The sequence below is a fragment of the Anomalospiza imberbis genome, chromosome 19 (genome assembly GCF_031753505.1).
Source record: "Anomalospiza imberbis isolate Cuckoo-Finch-1a 21T00152 chromosome 19, ASM3175350v1, whole genome shotgun sequence".
NCBI classification, from domain to species: domain Eukaryota; kingdom Metazoa; phylum Chordata; class Aves; order Passeriformes; family Viduidae; genus Anomalospiza; species Anomalospiza imberbis.
In genome coordinates, this window is record NC_089699.1 from 11,621,038 (window position 1) to 11,646,450 (window position 25,413).

Consider the following 25,413-nt stretch of genomic DNA (forward strand, 5'->3'; position numbering starts at 1 on the left):
GAGGAGCAGGCAGTACTGTTGCTCAGAAAGGAAAATAACAGACTTTCACCATCCAAACTGTCCAATAAACTGCATGCTAGCAGCTAGTACAGTAACTGCCATTGATGAATCTTATTTTTAATGAAGGTTTTAGCTCTCCTTTCTTGCAGAAATGCCTTCGGATTACCCTGTCAAACCGGTACCGTGGCAATTAACACCAATCCCCGCTAATGGCATACAGGCCAGCAAACGTCCCGGGCCCGCCCGCAAGGTCAAGTGCTCCAACTTTCCCCGCTGCAGCCCCGCCCCAGGCCGGCCCTTTGCCACCTGTTTTACCGAGGAAACGCCCGCCTCCGCCTCCCGTTCAGGTGACGAAGGCGGAACCTCTCGGACGAGCCCCCCCTCCCCCGCCGCCATTTCGCGCCGCCAGCAGCGCTCGGCGGCCGGAGCGCCGCGGGGCTGGCCCGCGCTGCCCGGGGGGCCCTGCGGCCGTGGCGGCACCGGCCGCGCGGAACCGGGGGGCCCGGGCGGGGAGCGGCGGGGCCGCACCGGGGGCGAACGTCACGGGACCGGGGAGCGGCGGGGAATGGCACGTGACCGGCGCCGCGGCTTGGCTTCGGCGCACGGGCTCTTTCTTTTGCTCCCCGTTCCCGCTCCCAATCCAAACACAGGCCGGTTCCCAGCCCCGTTACAGAGGCGATCGGCTCGGCCCGGCACCGCCCCACTCCCGTAACACCGAACACCCGACCGAAAGCACCGGCCACGGCGGCGCGCGCGGCTCCGCCCCTTCCCGCGGCGCCTGCCCAACGGGCGCGCAGGCCGCGGGTTAAATGGCGGGGGCGGGCCCGGCCGCGGGCGTTGGTGCCGCCATGGGCAGCGCTGAGGGCGCAGGTAGGGCCGGGCCCCGGGGGGCTCGGACCACGGCTCGCCGGGGCCCCGGGGGGCTCGGACCACGGCTCGCCGGGGCCCCGGGGGGCTCGGACCACGGCTCGCCGGGGCCCCGGCCCCTCGGGGTCTTGCGGTGGGGCGGGTCCCGCTCCCGGAGCAGCGGCCGGCCTGGCGCCCGCAGAGCCGGGGCCGGAGAGCCTCCTTCTCCCTCATCACCCCCTCCGCTGCTCGCATCGCTGGCACAATTTTATTCAGCTCATTATTTATTGATTTATAGAGCTCATCCACTCAGCTCACGTTTATTCGTTTATAAAGCTGTCGTTTTCTTGTGTTACGGCTTTTGAAGCTCTTTGTGTTAACTTCCACCTTCCCCTCTTTGTTCCTTTCCACTTAATAAAGTTACAGATGAACAGCAATTCAAGAGTTCCAAGACATCAGCCTGAAATGTAGGAGATGCTGCTTTAACCTTTCGTGCATCTGAAACTTAAAGTGATGTCTGGAACTGATGGAGTAGTAGAGGGATGGAAAAGTAACACTTCTCAGTTCAGAAGACTGAAAGCTGTACACATTTGTTTCTGTTGTAGAAATTCTATACTTTTTTCTTCCAAAGGTGACTTACGCCTTCTCCAATAAATGAAAGTTCTTAAGGCTTGTTAAAATATGTGTCCTTCTAAGCACTTTGATCTCAGGACTCAAAGTCCGGGGAAAGTCACAATGTTAATGCACATCTCATTGTGCTCCACAGAGAACTTGGGGACCACCTCTGTATTCTCCTAATCCTTAAATAATTAAAGTAGAATTTACTTTTTATGCGGAGTATTTGCATTAGCAGTGATGACATTGCCTAAGACTATTAGAGCACCTGGGTTTGTCAGAGAAGCTCGTGTTTTCCAAAAAAAGAACCTGTCATTTCTGATCATTGATAAATGGTGTATGAAAGCTTGGCTTGTTAATGTCTTGAAGGTTTGGAGGTCCTGGCTATTAGACCACATGCAAATTTGTTTTTCATGAAAAAAATATTAACCTGCCCAGCCTGTGGTGCTTCTGTGCTTTTCACCTCCCAAGTCCAGCTGGGCTATGATTGCACTTTAACAATGTTCAATATTTTGGATGGATGGGTCAGCCGCCTGTGTTTGGCCACCTCTGGTGGAGTCAAAGACACTTACAGATTATTTTCACTGTAAATAACCACATCTTTATTCCTGGGTCTTTCAGCTCTGACATTAGTGATTTCCTTCTGAACAGATTGGGTTGATGTTGCCAATGATCTTTTAAGGACCTGTCACATAAACCAGCACATAAAGCATCTCTCAGAATGTAGTGCTGACCTGTTTGTTCGTCTTTATGAGTCAATCTTAGGAGAGAAGGTACCAGGTAGGAATGATAATTGCTAAATATGTCTTTTATTTTTGTCTCTATGTATTTTGTAGCTAAAGAAAACTGAAACTTGTAGAACTTCCTACAGATGTAGGGATTTAAAGTATTTGCATCTGTAAGGATAGCCACAACAAAGCTACAGTAAATTAGGCCTTGAAAACTGTCTGTGGGCATAATACTTTGGAAGGGTGTGAACTGGCTCATTTTATCTTGCAGCAGTGTTAACACTGAAGTCTGCTCTCATAAAATGCTTGATAGTGGAGTCTGCTAAGAGCTGAGCTGTGATTTAACCCTGCTTTAACGCAACTCCACTGGCCGTCAGTGACAGCCACTGAGCAAAGGCTCTACAGTTATGCATTTGCTTTGTTTATAAACTGTTATCTGTAGGAAGTGCCAGACTACTAATTGCAGAAGATTTTAAGAGCACTGAGGTTACTGGCACCTATTGAAGGTAGAAGTCTCGTTAAATGTAAGTGCAGAACTAAAAATAATGTTGTTCCCAATTAAGTAGAATACACTGCAGTGCAATTAGTGCCTGACAGGGAAGGAAGCCCTAACATAAACTGCAATTCCAGTTTGATGATCTGAACTAGGTGTGTGTGCTGGGAGTGAAGGAGGAGAAATGCTTTAGTAATCTCTGTTCACGAATTTAATCCTGATAAAACCCTCACATCTTCCAAGGGGTGTTCTAAGTTTGTGCTCAGTATTTATAAAAGGTTTTGTAGGGCCATATATGATACTTAGGCTTTTCATCAAGGACACAAGGCACTGAAAAAACACTATCTTGTAAGCAGAAGTTAAAGTAGCTTCATTGTTAAGGTATTTGCAACAAGGTATCCATTTAAATAGTCTAAAATCTATTATTTATTTTAAATAGATTTCATTGCTACTCCCAGAAGCCAAGAGGATGATGCACATAATGTACAAGCAGTAATAGATTCCCTGGCTTTGGATTATTTGCAGGTCAGCTTGTCTCACATCACAGGTAAGTACTTGGTTTAATGAGACAAACTCGGTTGAAGATTTGTGTGTTTAATTTAAACACTTTAAGAACCAGGTGTTACACAGCTTGCTTTCATACTTGCATGGAATCTTCTTATGGTAGTGGATGTCATCAGAACAATGACCCATTGCCTTGGACATCAGGTTATAAATTGAAACAGCAAGCAGAGAACAGATAAGAGTAAGAAATGTTAAAGTAAACATCCAGCCATGTTTCACCTGCCTGCCAGAGTGTTACCTGAAATCTGCTACTGGCTCAGGTTGGACACTGGGTTTTAAGACATGACCCTGCAGCTTCAAACTTGTTATTAGATTTTTTAAAAGCTGGTGAGTAAAGAGTTGAACTGTGTTATCTGTACACAGATAATGGCTTTCCCTGAGTATTCCTATGTGTGGTCTCACACAGCATAACCTGCAAAGAATGAAAACTGCTTGATAAGAAGTATCTGACTTGGTGCCTGTACACCGTGGCTGGTGTTTGCAATCCTGCCGCCATTCCTGGCTGCTTCATAACATAGTTTTATGTATAAGAAAAATGTTAAATACCAATTGTCCCTGAAAACATCCCAGAATATTTATGTTGTGAGTGTGTCAGGAGTTACTGCATCAATAAACTTTCACTTATTAGAACTGAAAAGATGCAAATTTAGAACACGTGAAATACACTTTAAGCTTATCTACACAGTCATAAAGAAGTGACCAGGTGTCTTCTGAGCTGCCACCTTTACAAGAATTTCCAAGCACTCTTCTACAGAAAATTCCTGCTTTTGAGAATTTTTCTTCTGTGAAGTACTAATTATTAATATGTTTCATTACTTTCTCTTAAGGTGAGAACATTGTGAAAGGAGACAGGGAATCTATCAAAAACCTCCTCGAAATATTTGATGGTTTGTTAGAATATCTTAGAGAAGTCAGTGAAACGTCTTCTCAGACTGGAGGTGAGATGTAAACCCAAAGTGTTTCCAACGTAGCAAAGATTTATTTGTGTTTTTTTGTTACTTACAGCCTTGACAGTGGAGAGAAGAGAAAAACAAAACTGACTCCAGGGGAGGAAATTTCAGGAGTAAAGCTGAATATTTACATTCCTTATTTTCATAAACAATAATGAAATAGATAATTTCCCCCCAAACTTACATAACCTTTCTGCTTCATTCTTGTGGCACAAACCTACTCTAGACAATTCATCCTTTGTTGGTTGCTTTTCAACCTATAAGTAGATGATTTAGGATTAGGATTCAAGGAGGAAAATGTTGGCTTTTATTGGAACAATGAGCAATCGTCCCTTTTACCTGCTAGGAGAGAAGGGGTACAGCAGCCTTTCCTGGGAGGAGGGTCTCAGGAGTAGGTCCATAGCAGGGTTATTATGAGGAAAATGGGAAGAGAAGCTGCTGAGCCCTGCAGAGGTGTCTTACTGCAGGCAGCACTGGTATTCCTATCTCAGAGCTGATAAGAGCTGTCACCACTGGCTGTTGCACTCTGTGAGTAAGGGGAGAGGGAGCATTTGGTGCCCGAGTTCCCTCCTGACCTGTTCCAGAGTGGCCAGAAGAAAGAGGACAGTAGGAATGTTCAGTGCCTGTACTGCTTTTCCCTCCCCTCAGACTGCCAGTTTTGTTACCCAGTGGGGGCTAGTGGCTCGAATTTTCTAGCTGTAAGTCCACAGTTTAATTATTTGGATGAAGAAAAAATATTTATTAACAACTGGAACAAGGGGATATATGGTAGTGGTATAATTTTTCAAAATTTACCATAAAAGTTGCCCCACCTCCCCTACTCCCCCCTGTCATAGGGAACATTGCATGTCATCATTTTAGATGAAACACTACAATGTTGATATTACACATAAACTGTTTTGATGATATTAGAAGTAGTACCTGTTAGTTTATAGGTAGAAGTAGTTTTCCTGAAAATAATTGCCTTTTGGTTCTTAACAGCTGAGATAAATGTGCTGTCCAGTGGTGAAATTCAAAATGCATCTCAAGAGCAGCTGGAAAGCATTGCTGATCAACTTACAGAACATACACTGCTCTCATCAATTGAAAGGTAAGAGCAGTTCTGAGTATTTGCTTTCACAGAGTGATTGACTGTGTATCTGTAGAGAAATTAGTAGGGTTTTTATGGTATAGACACCTACTTATTACATATGCCAAAAGGAATGTGACGTGACTCCTCTGGTTGGGCTAAAATTACATCTGGGCCTTCTTTTGCCCTTGAAGGGTTGCTGATTTTGTTTCCCTTAAGTTTACTTTTTACGTGGAATGAAACAACTTGAAAACTTTGATCAGTTTTTAAGGCTGTATTTTAAAGATTGATTCATTCAGCTGAGCTCAGTTTGTGAGTGTGACTCCTGCTCTGGTTTTAAGCTGAGCTCAGTTTGTGAGTGTGACTCCTGCTCTGGTTTTAAGCTGAGCTCAGTTTGTGAGTGTGACTCCTGCTCTGGTTTTAAGCTGAGCTCAGTTTGTGAGTGTGACTCCTGCTCTGGTTTTAAGCTGAGCTCAGTTTGTGAGTGTGACTCCTGCTCTGGTTTTAAGCTGAGCTCAGTTTGTGAGTGTGACTCCTGCTCTGGTTTTAAGCTGAGCTCAGTTTGTGGTTGTGGCTCCTCTGGTTTGCTCTGTGGCAGCAGGGCCGTGTCCTGCACGGCTCCTCGGCAGCTCCATCTCGTGGGCTGAATGGGCAGAGGCTGAGAGAGGAAATATTTGATGGCTTTATGTTCCCCCTTAGGTCCCAGTCAGAATATTTTATTCCAACTTGTGATACAGATGGCTCAGGATCTACCAGTGAATTAATTAAACTTGGAGATACTGCTTATTCATTTTCCAGGAGAGGGGAAGGTGAGTTTGGATGGGAAAAAAATTTAGGACTATTCTCTAGTAATACTTCTAGGCTATTTTTTGTTTCCTTTTAAAAAGTTGCTTCTTTCAGATGAATACTGTTTAAAATCCTTGTTAAAAAAAAACCCCAGACAACCCACAATAAGCAAATATATCTTGCTGAAGTTAAAATTTCTGGAAGTAAATATTCCAGGTGTTATTTTTCATGACTTCTGCAGTACCTTATGTGGATAAAGGTTTATTGCTTGGGTTCTAATTCAGTTCTGCAAAGGCATTTTATCTTGTTCAATAGAACAGGAGAATTCTGAAGACTTTGTTTCATTTGTTGCAGTGTAACATGTATTATTCAAGATTGTAAAAAATTAAGTTCATTCTTAAAGACTTCTTAGGAGTGTGTGCCCCTTCAAAACTTCATGGATGGCTCTGAAAGGAGTAGTGTGCAGATGACTTAAATAGAGCTCATTCTTACTTCATATTTTTTATAAGAATATTCCGATTCTTCCTATTCTTATTGATGATTCATCTCCTCAAGTAGAGGCATAAAGAAATATTATGAATTATGAACATTTCATTGACTGGAGTTAGAAATAAGAATTTAACAGACCTATTTTTGAGCTTAGTATGGGTTGCTGACACCAAGCAATGAGCAGACATTAAAACTGTCCATCACAACAGTTCTTAGCAAGATCCTTTAGAGATCTTCATTTAATTTTTTTAAGCATCCATTTCTAGAATTTCACATGCCTGTACTTTGTGTAGCACAAAAGGACACGGGAGTAGAAGAATCTGCAAGCACAGAGGCTCTTGCAGCATTGCCCAGACAGTTCTCAGAAAGTGGAAGGGGGACTGTAAATGAAAGGGAAGAGGGTGAGTATTGATTCTTCTGACAGCTCATCCACCTGATTTTGATTTAGAGGCATAGGGAACTAGGGTAGTGTGGGGGAGAGCTTTAGTCATGAATGGAAACACTTTAGTCATGTTTTAAAATAAATTCTTTTCAGAAAAGTGATATTTTAGTCTCTCAGAGTAGGCAAACTTTCATTATCTGGGGTATTTCTGCTTAGCTAGGATTTGGCTTCAGCTAGGCTGTTTCTAATTTGTATTGTGGTTTGTATACTTTTCTTTTGTGGTTCAAAACACTAAAAAGTCATTGTGTAAGATCTTCACATCCAAAATCTTGTTCTCAAGGCTAAAAAATGTTACAGCACTGTCCTATGCAATCCAACAAAGGTGGCAGCTCACATTAGCTATCGAGACACTTCCCTTTGTTATGTACACACAATGCACAAAATGTGCTCTGCTTTTCCAGATACCACTTCAAGTTCTTTGTATTTGCTTCTTCAGGAGGGATGGAGTCTGTTCATGCTGCCGAGCCTCACAAAGGGAGTTTGAGTGTCAGTGCTACAAAACTGGGGGAGCCTATCCAGCAGGCAATTCCTCTGCTGCCCCCGTTCCAGCCCTCGGATCCGGGATGGAGAGATGACCACAGCTCAGACAGACAGGCAGCAGCTCTGGCTTGCAGTCAAGCAGTGAGCATTCCTACTGTAAGGAAAAACCTACCCCTTCATTATTTCATTTTCTTTTAGTAACCTTTCATTTGAAAACCTCCTAGTTTACTTGCAGAATGGGAGTAGATGGTCTCTGAAGAACACTTTTGAATGTGTCAGAATTTACTCCAGTTCCAGGATTTTTGGATTGTGGATTCATTCTTCACTAAGTGTCCAGAAAGGAATTTAGTTCGAGGGGTGTGTTTATTTTATAGATATATACATACACATCTCCACAGTCAATGCCAGAGTGTAGTAAACAAAATAATTACAGTGATTTTTATCTGTCTTTAGAATCAGCATTGATTTCCATTTGCAGACAGACTTAATGTATGACCTTCCTTTAAGCACTCTCCAGTGAATTTATAGAACACACCTTGCTTTTTATTTCAGATTGAAAAGTCACTTACCCAAAAATGTCATGATGTTTCTGATGGTCTTCCTCTATCCAGAAAGATCCCTGGTGAGAGAAAATTTTGCATCCTTTAGGGTAACTCATAAGTGTTATAATTTTGCATTTATTTTTATTGGCATCACAAGAAACACTGTTTTGAATCTACTAGTGCATTTTTTAAAATTCAGCCACAAGTTCATATTTCTATCTCTGCTTTACAGATAAACAAAAATAGGTTACTTTTAATCTGTTCCTTCTACTGGAAAAAAGTAATCCATGTCCCCAGTTCAACTCCTTTCTTAGTTAATCCTGTTAAGATGGGTCTATACCACAGAAACCTCTTCCAGCAGATAAGTCCCATGGCTGAGCTTATTCTGAGCAGAGAAACATGGACCAAACAAGCCAGTTTCAATTCTAAGAAAAAGCCATTAAGTGCTATTGTAAAAAGGTTTAGAAGCTATTTTTTTCAGTAGTCATTTTCCCTGTTGCCTTGGAAACACTGCTTACCTTTTTTAGTTTCCATAGCATTTCCATGACACTGAACATTGAAGACTGGAGAAATTACCAAAATGAATTCACAACTGGGTAACCACAGTTGCTTTGTCATTCTATTCTCTGAGTAATTTGGATCCATAGGCCCTGGCTTACATCTCTTTTTCCTCGTTGCCCACATTAGTAGGCACAGTGCCATTAACTCACACTCACCTGTCATCTGCTTCTGCAACAGGAGAAATGCTGGGAGATGATGCCAAGGACAATGTGACAAAGGTACATGTTGTATCTTTATTTTTGGAATTTCAATCAGAATGTTTTGATTTCTGCTTAATTTGTCTGTTATCTTGTGGCACTTCTGGGCTTATTTCAAACCTGCTTTAGACTTTCTTTCCTCGGTATACAATCAGTGATGCAGTGTTGTTAGACTGTGATTATGTGCAGTCTGTGAGTCATGTCAGTTCTTAGTTCTTCCTGGAGTTGTTTGCTCCAAAATGTACAGAGGCAGCACCCACAGAGTTCTGTTTATCACAACCAACCAGTTACTGGTTATCTTGCTTTTTAATCAAAAATGTACAAAGCACAGGAGTACAGTCATGTCCTTTCTTTGAAGTGTATCAGCATTCTACACTAGCAAGAATTTTGGGGGTTTTGGCCAATAAGACTTAGATGTACTCCGTTTTTAAAGATCCATAAACTGCTTATTATATTATCTCCTTTTATTTTCTTGCATTGTGCTTTGCTTTTCAAAAACTGAATAATGCAAAACCCACAAACTGATCAGCAGTTACCAATCTGTGCCCATAGAAATGTGTCTGTAAAGGAGGTTTCTTTCTCTGGAAACACAATTTTGCCTTCTTCAACCACAAGAGGTACTCACAGACTTCACTTGTTCCAATAGTTTAAACAGCTTTTACTTCTACATTGTCTCTGATACTCATTTTCCATTGGTGCATTTCCCAGGATCTCCATGCCAAGCCCAAGCTACTCCAGTTTGAACAGAGAAGTTATCAGGCAGAACTAAACCAGTGCAGCTAAATGGCACAAGGACAGGAGTGTTCTCTTTTGGCTCACTGTGAACTGCAGCTCAGTCTGTACTAAGGGAAATTCAGCTTATTTCCACTACCTGGCACCAGTCCCAGGCTGAGGTGCAATGTGGAGATACTCATTACCTTAACCTAACCCTGTTCTGGTTCCGTGGTTTAGCTTTGAACTGATCTTCCATATTTTTGCTTTCATTTCTTTAAACATTAACTCTCTAAAGCACACTATCTGCAGTCAGGAGCCTAGAAATATAACTGGTTTTATATATCTATACTCGCAGGGTTTGGGATGGTTGTACTACAGCATCTCTACTCACATGATCTATAAAACCTTCATTTACTCATTTTCCTAGGTGCCTCTGGTATGTGAGTCTTCTAAATCCACCTCTTCTTTTGAGGAAAAGCTCTCACCATGTGCTGAGCAAATAACACAAACCCCAAGACCTGAATCTCAGCACTGGCCTCAAACAACAAGGCAAGTTCAGATTTTTGGTACTGAATCACACTGGCACTTTGATTTCCATGGCCAGCCAGCCCCCTCCTCCCTTTTTAAATAAGATCTCTCTTTCCTTGGCAGTGTGACAGTGAAAGAATAATTCTAACAGAAAGATTTCCTGTTTCTCCTGACATACTCATTTTGTTAAATATGGTTATAGGCTTTTACACATTCTGTTTTACTTAATCCTATAAAAACATGCTTAGGCAAAAAGTGAACTGGAATTGTGTGAGATAATGCTCACCATCAAGTTTTTAGAACAGAAATTAAATCTGTCTGTTTTCTGCTTTAGCAAATACGAAAATTCCACCACAGACTCAGCTGAAGATTCACTTTCCCACAGAAGAACAAAGGAGAAGGTGCCTGAGCAGGAGTTCCATGAAGTATCAGAAAATCTGTCTCGCAGGCTAAATGAACTTGATTTAGTAAGTGCAGTTTCTTCTTTGCTGAGCTGAGCAATGCAGCTTTAGTAATGACAGTGGAGACAATTAAGAATATCAGTGCAGTATGGATGAAAAGGAAATCTGCAACTAACACCTGGCTTTAGTTCATTCAAACTTTAAAACTGTCTATTGAACCTGACCCCACCAAAAAAAAAAAAAAAATCTATCCCTTAGATGTTGAAGAGAGCTTTGGGTGAGCACACAAGAGAAGAGGAGCTGAGAGATGAGGACAGCCTGTCCCACCACAGTGACAGTGTCATGGACTATGGCAGAAGGACAGCCGGGAGAGGTAACAATCCTTGTGCCAGTGTTGAGATGGAAACAAATGTAAAAGAAAGCTGCTACACTGAATTACAGTTAGTTACTAAGTTTTCTATTGCTAGTTAATTTCTATTTTTTTTTCTATTTCTATTGCTAGTTCATTTCTTTGATCCAAACCTGAGCTACAGTAACAGAATTGCAACCAAGTTTCTGTTTAACACCTAAAAAAACAGTGGTAAAACTTTGCAAAAAAAAATAAAACCAAAAAAACCAAAAAAACAAGTGAAACACAGCTGCAATAAAAATGTATAGCAAGTAGGAGGAGGGACAGAATACAAACTCACAGGACGTGGTTCTGAAATGAGGGCCTAGTCACAATACACTTCACTGGGGTTTTTTGTCTCAAATTTGATACTCAATGAATGATCTTTCCCTACAGGCACATCACGTCCAAGGTACCGAGGCAGGCCAAGATCCCTCTCTCCTGCCTCACCCTTATCTCAGCACCAGGAGCATAAACTGAGTGGCAGTGGAACAGGCCAGATAAAGGCAATACGCAGGCACCTGCAGGAAGAAAGGGATGAAAGAACAAGAAAAGCAAAGGTCATTTTTAGATTGGACCTTGTGGTAATTCTTACCAACAGTTTTACTAAAAGCACAAAACTAGAATAGTTTTATGTAATGGGGGCATCTGGTCTCCTCTAGTAATCATATGCTGTTTTATCTGTAGCCTGCTGAGGAAGAGACTTAAACCCCGACTTTTGCAAAAAAGAGTTTATAGTGGAAGAAGCTACTTTGGCCCATGCAGCAACCAAGTTAACACGGTGGCTGGATGGACTGATTATTTCCTCTGACAAGTCCTTTTATTTTTATTTTTTAGCTGGTCACTAAAGCTTATGAAAATGAGCTAAGAATTTTTGAAGCGAGGGAGAAGCGTAGAATTTCCAAGCTCAGAGAAGCTGCCAAGGAAATGGTAGGTGATGCACTGCTGGGATTGCTGCTTGTGTTTTGTTTGTTTTTTTTTCTTTTTAAATTTGTCTAGATGCTCTGTCCAGACACTTTTGGGAACAAAACCTCCTTCACTTCCAGTGTCATAGTTACAGCACTGTACAACTGAAGTAGTAACTTACTAATGTTAAGTGCTGCAGAAGAGCTGAGGTTATGCAATGATGAGATTTAACCTTTGTTTGAACCCTGACCTGCATTTTGTAAATTCTGGCCTCCTGGAGCATCCAATGCAATATGTCCAAGTTCTCATTCTAAAGTCTGAAAGACATTTAAGTTCTGATGGCCAAACTGTGTTCTGTCAGTGTTTCCCTTCTCATACCTGTTCTCCATCTGTTTTACATCTGCTCCTAAGGAACAAGAGTACAAAGAAAATGTCTTTCAAGAACCTCCAAAAGTGTCTCAGCGAGTGAAAGTTTATTCTAGAAAAACCACACCTCAGTATCCCAAATACAGCCAGTGGATTCCAAAACGAGGGATCATGAAGCCAAAGCAAGCAGCTCCAAGTAAGAACTGCAAAACTATACTTGGTGGAAAACTGGCATCTTTTGAAAGCATGTGTTGAACTCCAAGAATAAAGGCACCTGTCCAACATATACCAGTCAGCTGTAGCATTTTCCCTTCTTCTGACCTCTATATGTCTGGATTTTTGTTAGGGAAGATAATGCTTTAAGTAAATGTAAACCATCAGTGCACAATCAAATTGTGACCCATTTGCTACTTCCTTAAAATCCCTTGGATTATTTTCAGGGCTTTTTTCCATTGCTGCTACTCCTGTGCTTATTCCACTACAGTCTGAGCTCTCCTTTTGTTATTTTTCTGAGCATGTATCAGATGTTAAATTGGGCCTGTGGCTAGAGCTGAGCCACGTACAGGTCACTGAGCAGGATCTGTCAGGACCCTGCCACTGTGGTGTTCATGCTGTCACTGGTTCTGCTGAGCAAGTGATGCTCCAATAAAGCCAAGCTGCAAATCCTAGGCCCAGTTTTGGTAACCAGCACTTTGCATGCCTATGGATAACATCACCAGATAATCCCTACATATCTGGATGTTGCTCAGCTACGCTGCCTTATTTATTTCCAGTTTTTGAAGGCCATATACTTGGTAAATACCCTTTTATTTCATCTCCCCATCTTTTCCTGCCAGAAAGATCAAGGATGTAACGGGAATGAGCTGGTTGCAAACCAGTTTATTTTGCACCTGTTTACTTGACCTGGATCTGTCATTGCCATGGCTGTGCTAGCTTTATTTTAAGTTGCTGCAACCAGAGAGAGAGAGAGAGAGAGAGAGAGAGAGAAGGCAATCACTGATTAGTGATGGTCATAACCATGTGAAGAAAGAAGGGGATAGCTGTTTTAGTTGGATGTGGTGGGGGTAGGGAAATGACATCTGAGCTATAAAATCAATTCTTCAGAGAAAACAACAAAAGACTGGGATTGCTTTCTCTGCTGCTGTACTGGCAGGATGGTATATCCTGCTGGGCTTAGCTTGACATGGTAACAGCAGCATGGTGATTTTATACAGTGTTCAATATAAAATATTTCTTGACTTATGCTGATACTGTCTGGATGAATTTACAACTAAATGTATTCTCCAGGAACTTATTGCTTGACTCTTTCTTTATCTTACAGTGACAGTAAGAGACAATGACCTCCTCTTGCAGCTCCTGGAGGAGTTTCCCCAGCTGCACATTGCCCCCTGTACTCTGAATAAAATGTGGCATCAGCAGCTTGCACAAACTGCGCACCTCAAGGCACCCTCTGCCAGACCTAGGCCAAAACTCCAGAATGAAGTGAGTGTTCTCATTCTCAGCTGCTGGATGTCAGCAGAGATACCCTGACAGGGCACCTGCACACCCAAGCACAGTGTGGAAGGATGTTCTGGGAGCTTGCTTAAATAGGGATGTACAGATTTAAATACCTAAGTTCAACTTTTCATCAGCCACTTGAGCCTTATGGACCTTCTTTGAGTCTGGTTTCTTGAGTACTGCCTAGGGTTGCTATTGCTTTTTTAAAAGCGTTTTGTAGTTTTCCACTGCTAGTTCTGAACAGTCTTTTAGTTTAAAAGTGAATTAAGAGATGCAACAGTTGATTCACTCATACAAGGCAACTCTCAACACAAACCCCAAAAGATAGCAGAGGGGCAATATTTAAATCTGCTACATAGGACAGCTTGTCCTGCAGCATGATGCAAGTAATTAGCTTTTTTTTAAACCTCCAGGTTGAACAAGCATTGAAGAAACATGAGCTGCTTGCTGCAATTATTAAGCGAGATCAAGATCACAGCAAGAGACTGGTATGTTCTTTGAAGGCTGTTTGTTACATAATGCAGAGATTTCATATGGATCTATCTAAAATGCACATCATGAAAGCAGCTTTTTGTCTTAAGACAACTTTACACTTTTTGAGTAGCTGTGGTCTCAAAATGCCACATAATCTGTTTGTTGTGTGGCTGCTGGGGTCATGGGAATGGAATATTATTATTATTATTACACTGCACTGTTGCTCTAAAAGGTAAAACAAATTCTAAAAAAGTGCAAGGAGAAACTTGAGGTTGTGTTGCAGCTCCCTTGACAGACTTTGCTACCTCAGTGGTGATTAAGGCTTTAAACCTTAACTGCAAAGCTGGAGTGTGGAGAAGGTCCTTAGTAAAGGACCCTAATTAGCAATGATTAACAAAGCTTTGCCTGCAGCAGTATCTCTTGGCAGTTTGGTGCTCTGACAGCTGCTGCTCTCCCTTTAGCAAGAAATCAAGCAGCGCATCTACCGCCAGAAGTGGGCTCAGAACAAGGTGACGGAGAAGCGGCAGCAGGTGGCGCGGGCCAGGAAATACTACGAGGATTACAGGCTCCAGCTCCGGGCCAAGCTGCTGCGGGCGAGGACGCGCGAGGAGAAGGTGAGCACGAGGGGCCGTGCCCTGCAAGGGTGCAATTCTTCCCAGAGCTGAGGTCGGGTAGTTCAGTGCTGCACGTGCAGTGACCAAAGCACAGAGCCAGGATGAAGCGGTTGATCAGTCAGGGCCACAGATGAAATGGTTCCTTCTCTGCAAATGTGGATCCAGTGCAGGGCAAACCACTGTGAGACAAGAAAGGATGATTTATGGGGCTAAGAGGAGAGAAAGGGTGAAGTATCAGTGTGGAAAAACAGGGTTGGTAACATGAGAAATTGGGGAAATGAGTTTTCAGAAACAGTAGGATTAAGAAGTTGTTCCTACAGTCACCATCCAAAGAAAACAATCTAAATCTTCAGTTAAGGGAACTGATCAAACAGGCAGCCTTGTTATTCAGTTGTGTTTATTAAACAAAGTGGACTTAGTGACAGATATGATCTAATTAGGGCTGGACATCAGAATGAGGGAAAGCAAGGAGAGTTATTACACTCTGCAAGAGCAAATACACAGTTGTCACCTTTCAAAATAAAAGATTAGAAGTTTACTGCATAATCCACTGGTAGGGATTTGAGAACTGTTTGCCTCAAGCTGTGAGCTACAGCTGGTAAGTGTTCTTGTGGAGGAATGGAAAGCCTGACTCCAGGCTGGATTTCCTGCTGCTGGAAACCTGGATGAAGGTCCTGAAGTCAGACTGCAGAGCACAGGGTGGGTTGTAAATCACAGTGCATGTTCAAGGCCCTGGCTTGCACAGTTGGGTCATCTGACTAAACTGACATGAAAAATTATTTATCAAAATTTCAGCTAAATGAGTAATACAAATCCAGCTCAGCTGTATCTGCACCACCATTTCTAGGTACGTAATTGTGCTTTCTCATGGGCTATGGCCTATCCTCATGTAAACACCATTCCATCAGGAGCTAAAGCAGCTGAGAAATGTAAATGTATACTTACAGGTTCCTAGGAAAGTTTCAGGTTTGCTTTTTTTAATTGCTGGCAGATATTTAAAAACTTATTTGAAGAAGGCTTAGAAATTCAGAAGCAAAGACTGAGGGACCTGAGAGTTTATGCTCGAGAGAAGCGTGATGAGCAACGGAGAGAACACCAGATTGAGCTGGAGTCTCTGGAGAACTACTACAAAGATCAGGTAAAGCTTCATCTCGATCAGGCAGATCATATTTTTCCACTCAGATGTCTTTCTTTAATTAGTTCAACTCACACGTGTTATGTTTAGTTTTCCATGCTAGCAGAAGCTGTATCTCAAGAATTCCAAGAAATCCAAACCAGAGAGAAAGCACAAGCACAAGTAAGTACTCCTAATTTTTTCCAGTTGCCTTTTCTTTTTACATGCTGTGGCTAATGTCAGTATTTTCTTTAGATGCTACAAAAATCAAAAAGCGAAGTGAGATCAAAGATGGAAAAGGAAATACAGCAACTGCAAGCAGCAATCATGCACAATGATGATGACACCTTTTTTCAAGAACTAGAAGCAGACAGACTGAGATCCAGACTTCAGATGGCTTCCTTCCAGTACAGCCAAAGCCACTTCTTCTGAGACTTGGGTAAATGTCACTGCAGTGCTCCCTGGCTAAGATGATCAGAGTCTTTGAGAGCTGCTATAATGGGAAGATGGTGTGAGGCTGGCTTTTTCCTCTGAAATATCTGTTCTGTCATTTTGACCTGTCAGGAGAGTAGCTGCTGGGATCTGGGATCTCCACAGCACTTTCATGATCACCAATAAAGTTTCTGAACTACTTTTTACCTTCCTAGCAAGGCTGGGGTCATGTTGGGCTCTACCCAGAGGAAGCTGGGATGAAGTCGGAGTGCTTTAGTGAAGTTTTCCTGGTGGAACAGTTGGATGCTGAGGCTCCTCTGCATCTGTGCTGGGGCTGTTGCTGCTAAGCCAATCTAACACCATTAGCCAGAAATCATGGACTGGAAAGCTCACAAAGCACAAGAAGATTTTAAAAGAACATCAGAGGCTCAGGTTTCCTGTGAAAGGCCAAGTTAGAGAATGCCTGCAGTAAACCTGACATAAGTAACTGGGAATTTGAATACATTACGCAAGGGAAGACTCCCTTCTTCCTCTCCTGCTTCAGTTGTATTTGCAGTGTTGGTGTTGCTGGCTTGATAAAATACAAGGGCCTATAAAATACTCTTTCTATGCTACAAATGCACTGGGAAAAGTAATGTGAAATATAAAACAATGCAGATTCTTCTAAAGCTGTACATGATTAGCTTCCGCAAGAGGTGAACCCTGGGAAGGAGCTGTAGACAGCATTCCTAGTCTTCCACAGGGCCACACTCACAGGTGCAGCCTTACTCCATCTTCACACTGACAGAACCAGAATTAAAGAATGATTAAATATTTCACCAGTCAGCTTTTACCTTATTTCAGGTTTAAGGTCGGCTTCCAGGCAGAGCAGGAGCTGACAGCAGGCACTGCACCTATTGTAGCATCTTCCAGTGCTATAAACAGTGCAGTGCCCAGCAGGAAATCCAGGTTTCACCAGCCAGACACTGTGGAGGAGCCAACACAGAGGGATGAGGGCTTGAAGCAAGAACAATTACATAAAACCAAGCTGATACTAATGAAGTCCACTGCTCATACAGGCTGTCTGACAAACGTGCAACTCTTAATTAGTTTATCTTGGTAGTAGAACAGTTCTTGCTTAAAACTGCTGTGAGAGAAGTGATATAGGAACACTGGATTTAACTGCCATGTACATACAATCTTTAAAGGCTGCCATGTGGGGGTGTCTGTGATGGAACTGACACCACAGAGAATTCACACTCATTCACTGAAAAAAGAGCTAAACGGGAAAAAAGCCTCCAACATCTGAAGGAGCTTCTTCTACAGATGAAACAAACCAGCCAGCTGTTACAGCATGAGACACCTCACTGCAAAAATAAACATCTAAAAAACACACCAAAGCCTCTCCACAAAACCAGAAACACAAAACCCTGACCTCTCCAAACCTTTTCAGGGAGCTGCTGTAAGCCTGGATAACTTTAAGCCTTTAAGGGACAATATTTATCACCTAAGTTGATGAATTTGAGCAAGTCTTTACCAAATTTGCCTTTATTTCCCTCTAGGAAGATGGTGTAGCTTTGCTGAGTTTTGAGGAGACATCTGTTCACCAGTGCTGAGATCAAGTCCTTGCCAAGCCATGCCAGTACCTGAGAGCCAGAAGTAAGACCTGCTGTGTTTGACTAGAACATTCAGCACACTGCTCACTGTAGGTAACAGCATGTAGGAAGTCACCAAGTTTCAAGTATTTTCTCCTGAAATAAAGTCGAGTTACTTGAAAAAGACATTGTTACATTTTACAGATTTAATTAAGAAAAACTTAAAACTTTTAAAACCATTGATGCTGTGACAGTGCAAACAGCATACAATTTATTGCTCAACTTCTGCATGGGTACATACATTAAGTACTTAAAAACCATTTTATACAGATTTTTTTTTTGTTAAAGCTCATGTAACAGCTGGGTGAAAATACAATGATACCAATGCTAAAACACTCTGTAATAAATACAATGGAAATGATAAACTAAGAACTGTCAGTTGGTGGAGGAGTAATTACACTTGTATAAACTAATTACAACTACAGACAAAGCTCTGAGGATGTGTAGAGCCAGGAACCTACTACATAGTGTAAAGTACAACAAATGGCACCTGTTAACTGTGTGGTGCTGTTTAAAAAGATGCTACATCGAGCTGGAGGATGGTGCTGTGACAGAGGAGCAAAGCTTGAACTTCCATCAATGCAGCCTTTTAAACGCACCAGGAGTTCAGTACACATGTAGTGTTGTGGAACAGGAATTTCAAAACAGCTTGTGTGCTCTGGACTTTAGTACAACACAAAAATTTGGTACAAATAAATCAGTTTAGGGAAACTGAACCTATGTGCAAAAAAAAAAAAAAAAAAAAAAAAATTAGAATACATACTGTACAAAGCACCATTACAAAACTCTTTACACCGAGAAATTAAATCCTCTGAAACTCAACTGTGAACTGTATATTTGAAATCTACAAAAGTCACTGTTCATAATTAAACATTCATAATGAAAAGCAACAGCATAAAACCATGATGTGACATCTCTCTAAAACAACTAAAGACTGGATAAAGTAAAACCCAGTAAGAGGGACACATTGAAATAAATATTCACATTAATCATGGGGTGAAAGTCCAAGGTTAAAATGCAATAATAGGCTTAGCACCTTTTTGAGGGGAAAGTAGCTGACATGTTCTTGAAACAAAATTTTGGAAAGGAATCAACCCTTTACCGCTTTCAGATAAACATCTGACTAGGTGATGAGGTGCTTTAGTTAAAGCTCTCAGTCTTTATGAAGGTAGAAAGGCACTCAAAATACTTGGTATATTCATCCTCATCTGTCAGCTATGGAAAGTTCAATGCAGACTTGTCTAGTTTGGCCTATAATAGATTAAATTTACAAGATCTGTAGCAGTTAAGAAAATTCTCAATGCCATACCAAAATGTTTAGTAGAAAAACAGATGTGCTGCTAAGGCTGCTGTGAAAATGAATGTAATTATCAGCTGATCTCAGGTCTCCATTCTGCAGAGCTCATCTCCTCTCTCCCCAAAGGTGCTTTGGTGACAGCAAGGTGACCCTAACTACGCATTCAATAAATCCACCAGCCAGATTTTATATTTGCCACGTTCCATGCCCAGGGAGGCTGTGGCCACAGGCTGGGCAAGCGCAGGGGGATAAATAAAAATAAACCCTTATAAAATCACTTCTATCAGTTCTATGACACTGGGGTCTCTCCTGTGAACAGTCCCAAGAACCTCTCTGTAAAACCCCTGCTACAGTCACTGACACCACTCAGACCTGGCAGGGGCTGAGCACAGCTTTGGGCAGGGCTGGAGCTGGCCCCAGCCACGGGCAGCACTTTGAGTGACAAACTCTGGGCAAGAACCTGCTGTGCTCCCCCAGACCTGCACCGGCACGGGGCAGCGTCCCTGCTACCAGAGTCACCTGAAAGCCCTGAAATGGGGAGCCCAGCCTGGATGCAGAAGTAGCAGCCCTTCAGCAGGAGTGCAAGAGTCCACTGAAATGAAAAGGCTCTGCAGTATTTCAAACCTGGCTGTCACAGCAAGTCTCTTGGCTTTCTGTTTACATCCCTAAGTAGCCTCATCCTGCAGCCAGCCCAGAAAGGGAAGCAAGTCCCTTGGAACAAACCTGCCAGCAACAGCTGTACAAAAGAAATAATCAAACCAACATGTGGCTTTGGCTCACCAGACTCTCACCACAATTCTGTAAAAGCAGTCCCTTGCCCACTATTCTCACACACAACATCCAGTAGTAGTTTACTCACTGTGGCAGTCAGACTTGGCAGAGCAAAATTTAGTTTAAGCTCCACAGAACAGACAGCAAATGAGCTGGTTCACTGTGACTTACACTGCAAACATGGAACAGCTGGTTACATCCCATCCCTTTAGCATTTTCAATACCTTTGACTTTCTTCTCATCGGCAGTGAAAAAATAGTGCAGATTTGATGATTAATTGTAACCTAAGTTACAAAAACACAACACTGTTTGGAAAAAAACTGCTACTTATTCCAAATATTCTCATGGCTGAGAGGAGAATGGCACTGTCTGAAGCAGCCTGATTTATCCACACACCACGAGATCAGACAGATCTCAACTGAGAATTTCCAAACTAACATCAAAGTTCAGTTCCCTCTACTGGTAGTGCATTTTATTCCCCTTTGAAGAGATCAACCCATGCTATAAATCATATATATACTTACTTCCATCCCTACAATCAATAAATTATGTGCTCTTACAACCTCATTTCCAAAGCACATTACACATATTTCAGTCAATACACCATTTTTCCTTAGCTGTAACTTAAACCCACGTGTCATGAGCAGCTGGACAGAGATTACAACATGTTTTACCTGATAAATCTTTAGCATCAACAAATATAGAATATGATTTGGCTGCATTCAAACAAACTTTGGTTGACTGGACAGGATGAATTCTGAAACAAACTACTGACAGGCAAAGCCCATCAGTGCTTCAACAGCTGAAAAATGCAGTGTTTCAATTTAAGGTCAAAAGCAACAAAAAGTACTCTTGACAGACTTGTTAGAAAAATGCTATTTTAAAAAAAATCAAAACATCTACTGTTCATTAAGAAAAGGTTCTTCCACGTGTAAACACAAGGACTGTACCAAATAGTCTGTGTCACTCACTAGAAATTCTGCTGGAGGAATCTGACAAGTGATATAAATAGGACCCCAAAACGTCATATTCGGAATTCCTGCTTGAAAAAGATTTTAAAAAGCCCCTGTGGTAACATTTACCTGGAATTTACATTGCAGAATATAATGGTTTACTAGAAGAAAATGCAGTTAACATGTAAGTGGCTTTCATTAAAAAGATTAATGATTCTTTCAGCCAATTTTACGCAAAGTTAGAATAATCCAAAATATTTTTTTTCCAAAAATAGCAGGTATAGATGCTGTTCAGTATCATACATTTAAAACAGGCTGAAACGTGACTTGTACCGACTGCTGAAGTTGTGTCTTGGTATCTGAGAATAGAAATCAGGTAGGCAAATATAATAGATTACCTCTTACAAAAATAGTAGTAGTCTTTAAGTATAGAATACTGCTTAACTGTTGAAATGTAGGAAAAGTCAGCATTCTGTATGTTCAAGATATTAGTTTTTAATAGCAGCTGAATGATCCTGTGGCAGGAACCACAGAACCTATTTTCTTGAAATAAAAAAATTTAAAAATTTAAAAAAAAATCCAAAAGTTGTCCTTTCCCTCCCAATGTCCTAGTGTAGAAAAGGGAAAGTTTCCTGTATTTCAAGCATTTCTTGAGTCTTGGCTGAGGGAAGGAAGGGCTTTCTGGCTGACAGGAGTATAAATAGAGTCTGGGAGAGGCTGGGAGGGTCATTCCACAGCAAAGCCACAGGTCTCCTCGATGGCCGTGAGCAGCTTCTCGTAGAGCTTCTCGTAGCTCTCGTACGCGGGAATGTCGATCCTGTTGAAGCTGGGGGGAAGCAGAGAGGTTTCAGCTCTCCAGCCACCACTGCCAGGTCTGTCACCCCTCACTGAGCTGCAGATGGTGCCAGCAAGGCTTAAGGAGCCACCCAGCTCCATTAAACAAAAGCCATCTCCAGCCTGCACACCTCTGCTGCTCCCTAAGGAACAGCTTTGATTTTGTCATAAAAGACAAAACGAGTACGACTGCTCCAAATACTCTGACAGCAGACTGGTCTTCAAGCTACAGATCACGACAGAGAACTGAAAAAGTCTTACCAGGTATGAGCTTTCGGCAAATTATTAGTGCTGGCATCAATCTGGTGTATTGTGAAGAGTCGTGGGCCTGCAGCACCTGAAAATCCAGAGGAGATCTCTATTACTGTGTGGAATAACATGAAATGTCTTTGTTGCACTGCAAGAACAAGAGAGCAACTAAAATACAAAGAGAAGCTCTGCACCAAGAAAGATAAAACCACAAAAAGGCAGGAAAAAACTGTGAAGTCCCAGTGGCTGTGGGACAGACCTCTCCTTGCCCACCCAGACAGCCCTGCAGTTATTTAAAGGAAAGGCAAGGAATAAAGCACTGACGAGGAAGAATAAATCACCTTTTCCACACAGTGTACTGCATAATTCAAAGAGTTTTTAATTTCTCTTCTTTCACCCCTCCTACAGAGCAAAGCTTACACAGCTGTACCTGTCCCTGTTTTGTAACAGGTCTTGAGCCGTGGCCAATTCCACTGAAATCCCACAGTGTCACTATGTCAATTCCTTATCATTTTATTAAATTCATCTGACTACGAGAAATCCCCTTAATGTCTCTGCTAAAGAAAAGACTGCAGCACAGCCATTGTTTAGACCTGGCGTGCACTGAAGATGCCACAAAGGACAGAAGAAGCTATAAATGTCCTAACCTGAGCAAAACTGGACTCCTGGTCTGAGCAGCCATTAAAAATACACTTCAGAGGGTCAGGTTTCTCATGGGGACTCTGCTGTTAAATAAGAGTCTGAGCTTGAGTTGTGTTACTGCATTTGAGTCTAAAAGAACCCCCAGAGCTGTGCAACTGATGAGGGCTTGTAAAAGTTAGGAATTAAAACTCTGGCTTCTGGAACCCCTCTAAGATCTGAGCTGATCAGAATCTCCTGCCAGAGAAGGAAGTGAGGAAATGAAATCAAAGAGCCATTTGCACCTGCACAAGAAGGTACCAGACACAAAAAAGACACTCGTGACTGCAATCAGACCATTAGAATGGCTCTTCAGAAGTCACAAGGCGCTCACAGCCTCATCTCCAGCTGATCCCCGTGCTCCCAGGCACAGGCTTTACCTTGCAGTGCCTTGAAGCCCTGCAGAGGCACCCGGGAGGAGCCGGTCACGAACTGCAGCAGCCGCGCCCTCCTCTCCTCGTCGAAGAGCTCCACAGCTTTCCAGAACCATTTCACGATGTTGCTGTCGGGGGTACAGTGTTTTAACCTGGTATTTGCCTTCCAGTCGTTAACATCGATTTTTCCCAGTCCACAAATGATGAGCTGTAAATTTAAAATAGATTTATTATATTATTTCATCACTGATCACTATAAAAATGGGTTTGGAACCAAATTATGAAGAAATGATGTGAAAAACAGACAGATTTTATACCAAAGGCAAATTATAAATTCTCCCTCATCTTAAGCAATGCAGAAATATATCTTTCTTGTTTTTTTAATTTTACCTCTGTACACAAAGCACTTTTCAAATGGTCTCAATCCAAATTAAAAAGAACCCAAACAACCATTTCGAGCTTAGACAAAAGGGCCTTGACCTTTCAGTTAAACAGAAGCACAGATTCTACCCCTGTATGACAGTGCAGGAATAACTCACATTTGACCTCGGTATTTCTTTCAGGAGCATGGCCCTGGGTGCATTTTGCCTGGTCCAGCTCTGGACCCCTAAAAGGAACCTTGTTCCTGTGATACCACAAAAAAGTCAGAGCAGCCTTTCCTGACACTGAGCTTTCAGTGCTCCTGAAGGGAGATCCACAATGGATCGGGTTAAGCTCAGTGAGGATGTGATCACAATTCTGAAGACATTTTTATGACTAAGAACACTGGACCTTCCCCTTTCTTATTCTACAGCTGCAAAGTGGTTCTGGATTAGCAGCATGGCTGGCTCACTGCTGGGAGTGAGAATATTCGGGATAAAGGAGGAGCAATCACCACGTTCCAGCCCAGGGATCAGAAGCACACGTGAATAATTTACCTGTGGCCATTTTACATGGCAAACCCCTCAACTCCACAGACTGCAGTTACATTTCAGTTTAAAGCAAGCTTGGGATCTGTGGATTTGCCTTCAGAGGGTGTTGTTTGGATGCTGAGCCTATCGTTCTGTAGCACACTTGTGACCGCACCTTTCCTTCTGCTGGATTTACAGGGCCAATGGAGTCCAGCAAAACTGAGCTCTGCCAAACCCCAGGTGCCTGGCACCATTCAGGGCAGTGCACTAAGGGCTGGGAGGCAGTGCCAGCCTGTTCTCCTGGCAGCACTGGATTTCCATGAGGAAGCTGCCCTGTGAGAACTGTGCACCAGGACTCTGCTGGAGCAGTGATAGAGCCCGAGGTCACTGCAGGTCCTCAGAAGGCTCAGAGGGGTTTGAGCTACAAGGGAGGGGCTGCAGTCGCTGTGAGCTGTCACCTCCAGGAACACTCCCTCAGCTCTCATGGGAGGCACACACAGCCATGGTCCCCCTGAGCTGCTCAGCCCTTGCCCTGCCCCTTATCCCAGGTCAGAGCACACCAGGACTGCCGGGACAGCCCCGCGTTCCTGCGGCTCCGAGAGCCTCGTTACACTTGACGACACAGCACAACACAACACTGGTGCACTGACCTCTAACTCCTTCTCATCAAATGTCTTCAGCAGATGTTGTGGGATTACTTCATTAAATCCCTTCTGGAGCGCCAGAAACTGAGCTTCAATTCCTCGTAAAAACCGCCAGTTCACATAAAGTCTGCAAGCAAGTGCAAATTGGGTTTGTGGAGGATGTATTGAAATACAGCAAACCTGCAATTTATCCAGCCCCAAAACACGGCCCCACTGACAGGATTACACCAGAGCACCGCACAGCCCCGCAGCAAAACCCAACAGCACAACACTGACAATTACTTCAACGAGTAATGGCTGCTCCTCACCACAGGAAACAGAAAAAGAGCCCTGGAAAAAGCTACTGATGTACCTGACATATTCCTTTTTGTTCTCCTCTGTCACGGGGATGCTTTTGCCGTTGGGTTTCAGCTCGTGCTGAATGATCTCCCCGTAGGCGTTGTGTTCCACACAGAACGTGTGGTCCAGGACCCCGGTGATGTCGTTCTCACTGGTGCAAAGAAAGCAGCAAATGACTGAGGGAAAACATATTCTGCAAATATATTACAGCCATGTTCTATCTGACAGAAGCAAAATTTCGTTTTTCAATGGCATTTCAAAGTCCTGCCTGGATGCAGAAGGTGAACACACAGTTTTACTATGTTACATTAAAAAACCTTTATCAAAGTTTCAATGTTACATTTTAATAACCTGTTACTGTTAATAATAGGTAGAATTAATAAATTAATATTATGTCCACACACCTCCCCCCTAAAATTTGAGTAGCTTGAGCATTTTTAGCCTTAAAGAAGTTGAATTGTGTGAAAGATGTTTCTTAAATCTGCCTGAGAAGGAGATCAAAATACACCTCATTTCCAGGATTTAGACCATTATCACGTAACACAGACAGCATT

At 42.5% G+C, this 25,413-nt stretch overlaps 2 protein-coding genes across 3 annotated transcripts in view; one reads left to right on the forward strand and one right to left on the reverse strand.

Annotated features, from left to right (window-relative positions):
* The first annotated feature begins 731 nt into the window (after positions 1–731).
* Positions 732–18,748, forward strand: CEP95 (centrosomal protein 95). The gene is made up of 22 exons (XM_068209774.1): positions 732–870; positions 2,113–2,241; positions 3,122–3,229; positions 4,074–4,184; positions 5,178–5,286; positions 5,965–6,074; positions 6,834–6,941; positions 7,419–7,618; positions 8,015–8,084; positions 8,695–8,783; positions 9,904–10,025; positions 10,339–10,471; positions 10,664–10,778; positions 11,190–11,353; positions 11,631–11,723; positions 12,111–12,261; positions 13,387–13,547; positions 13,976–14,050; positions 14,498–14,650; positions 15,642–15,788; positions 15,876–15,947; positions 16,020–18,748. The coding sequence occupies exons 1-22, from the start codon at positions 810–812 to the stop codon at positions 16,194–16,196; spliced, it is 2,658 nt and encodes an 885-aa protein (XP_068065875.1). The 5' UTR covers positions 732–809; the 3' UTR covers positions 16,197–18,748.
* The window catches only part of SMURF2 (SMAD specific E3 ubiquitin protein ligase 2), a 60,004-nt gene continuing 52,589 nt past the window's right edge, over positions 17,999–25,413 (reverse strand). For both annotated transcript variants that reach the window (XM_068209765.1, XM_068209766.1), the window contains exons 15-19: positions 24,873–25,010; positions 24,527–24,647; positions 22,993–23,194; positions 21,947–22,022; positions 17,999–21,677 (exon numbers count right to left, since the gene is read on the reverse strand). In XM_068209765.1, coding sequence (XP_068065866.1) covers positions 21,578–21,677; positions 21,947–22,022; positions 22,993–23,194; positions 24,527–24,647; positions 24,873–25,010 — 637 coding nt within the window. In that variant the 3' untranslated portion in view covers positions 17,999–21,577. The remainder of the gene's footprint in view (positions 21,678–21,946; positions 22,023–22,992; positions 23,195–24,526; positions 24,648–24,872; positions 25,011–25,413) is intronic.

Coding starts and splice junctions, on each gene's coding strand:
- CEP95 (XM_068209774.1), top strand. CDS start 810: ATGGCGGGGGCGGGCCCGGCCGCGGGCGTTGGTGCCGCCATGGGCAGC. Junction 2,242..3,121: donor CTTAGGAGAGAAGGTACCAG/GTAGGAATGATA, acceptor TATTTTAAATAG/ATTTCATTGCTACTCCCAGA. Junction 13,548..13,975: donor GGCCAAAACTCCAGAATGAA/GTGAGTGTTCTC, acceptor TTAAACCTCCAG/GTTGAACAAGCATTGAAGAA.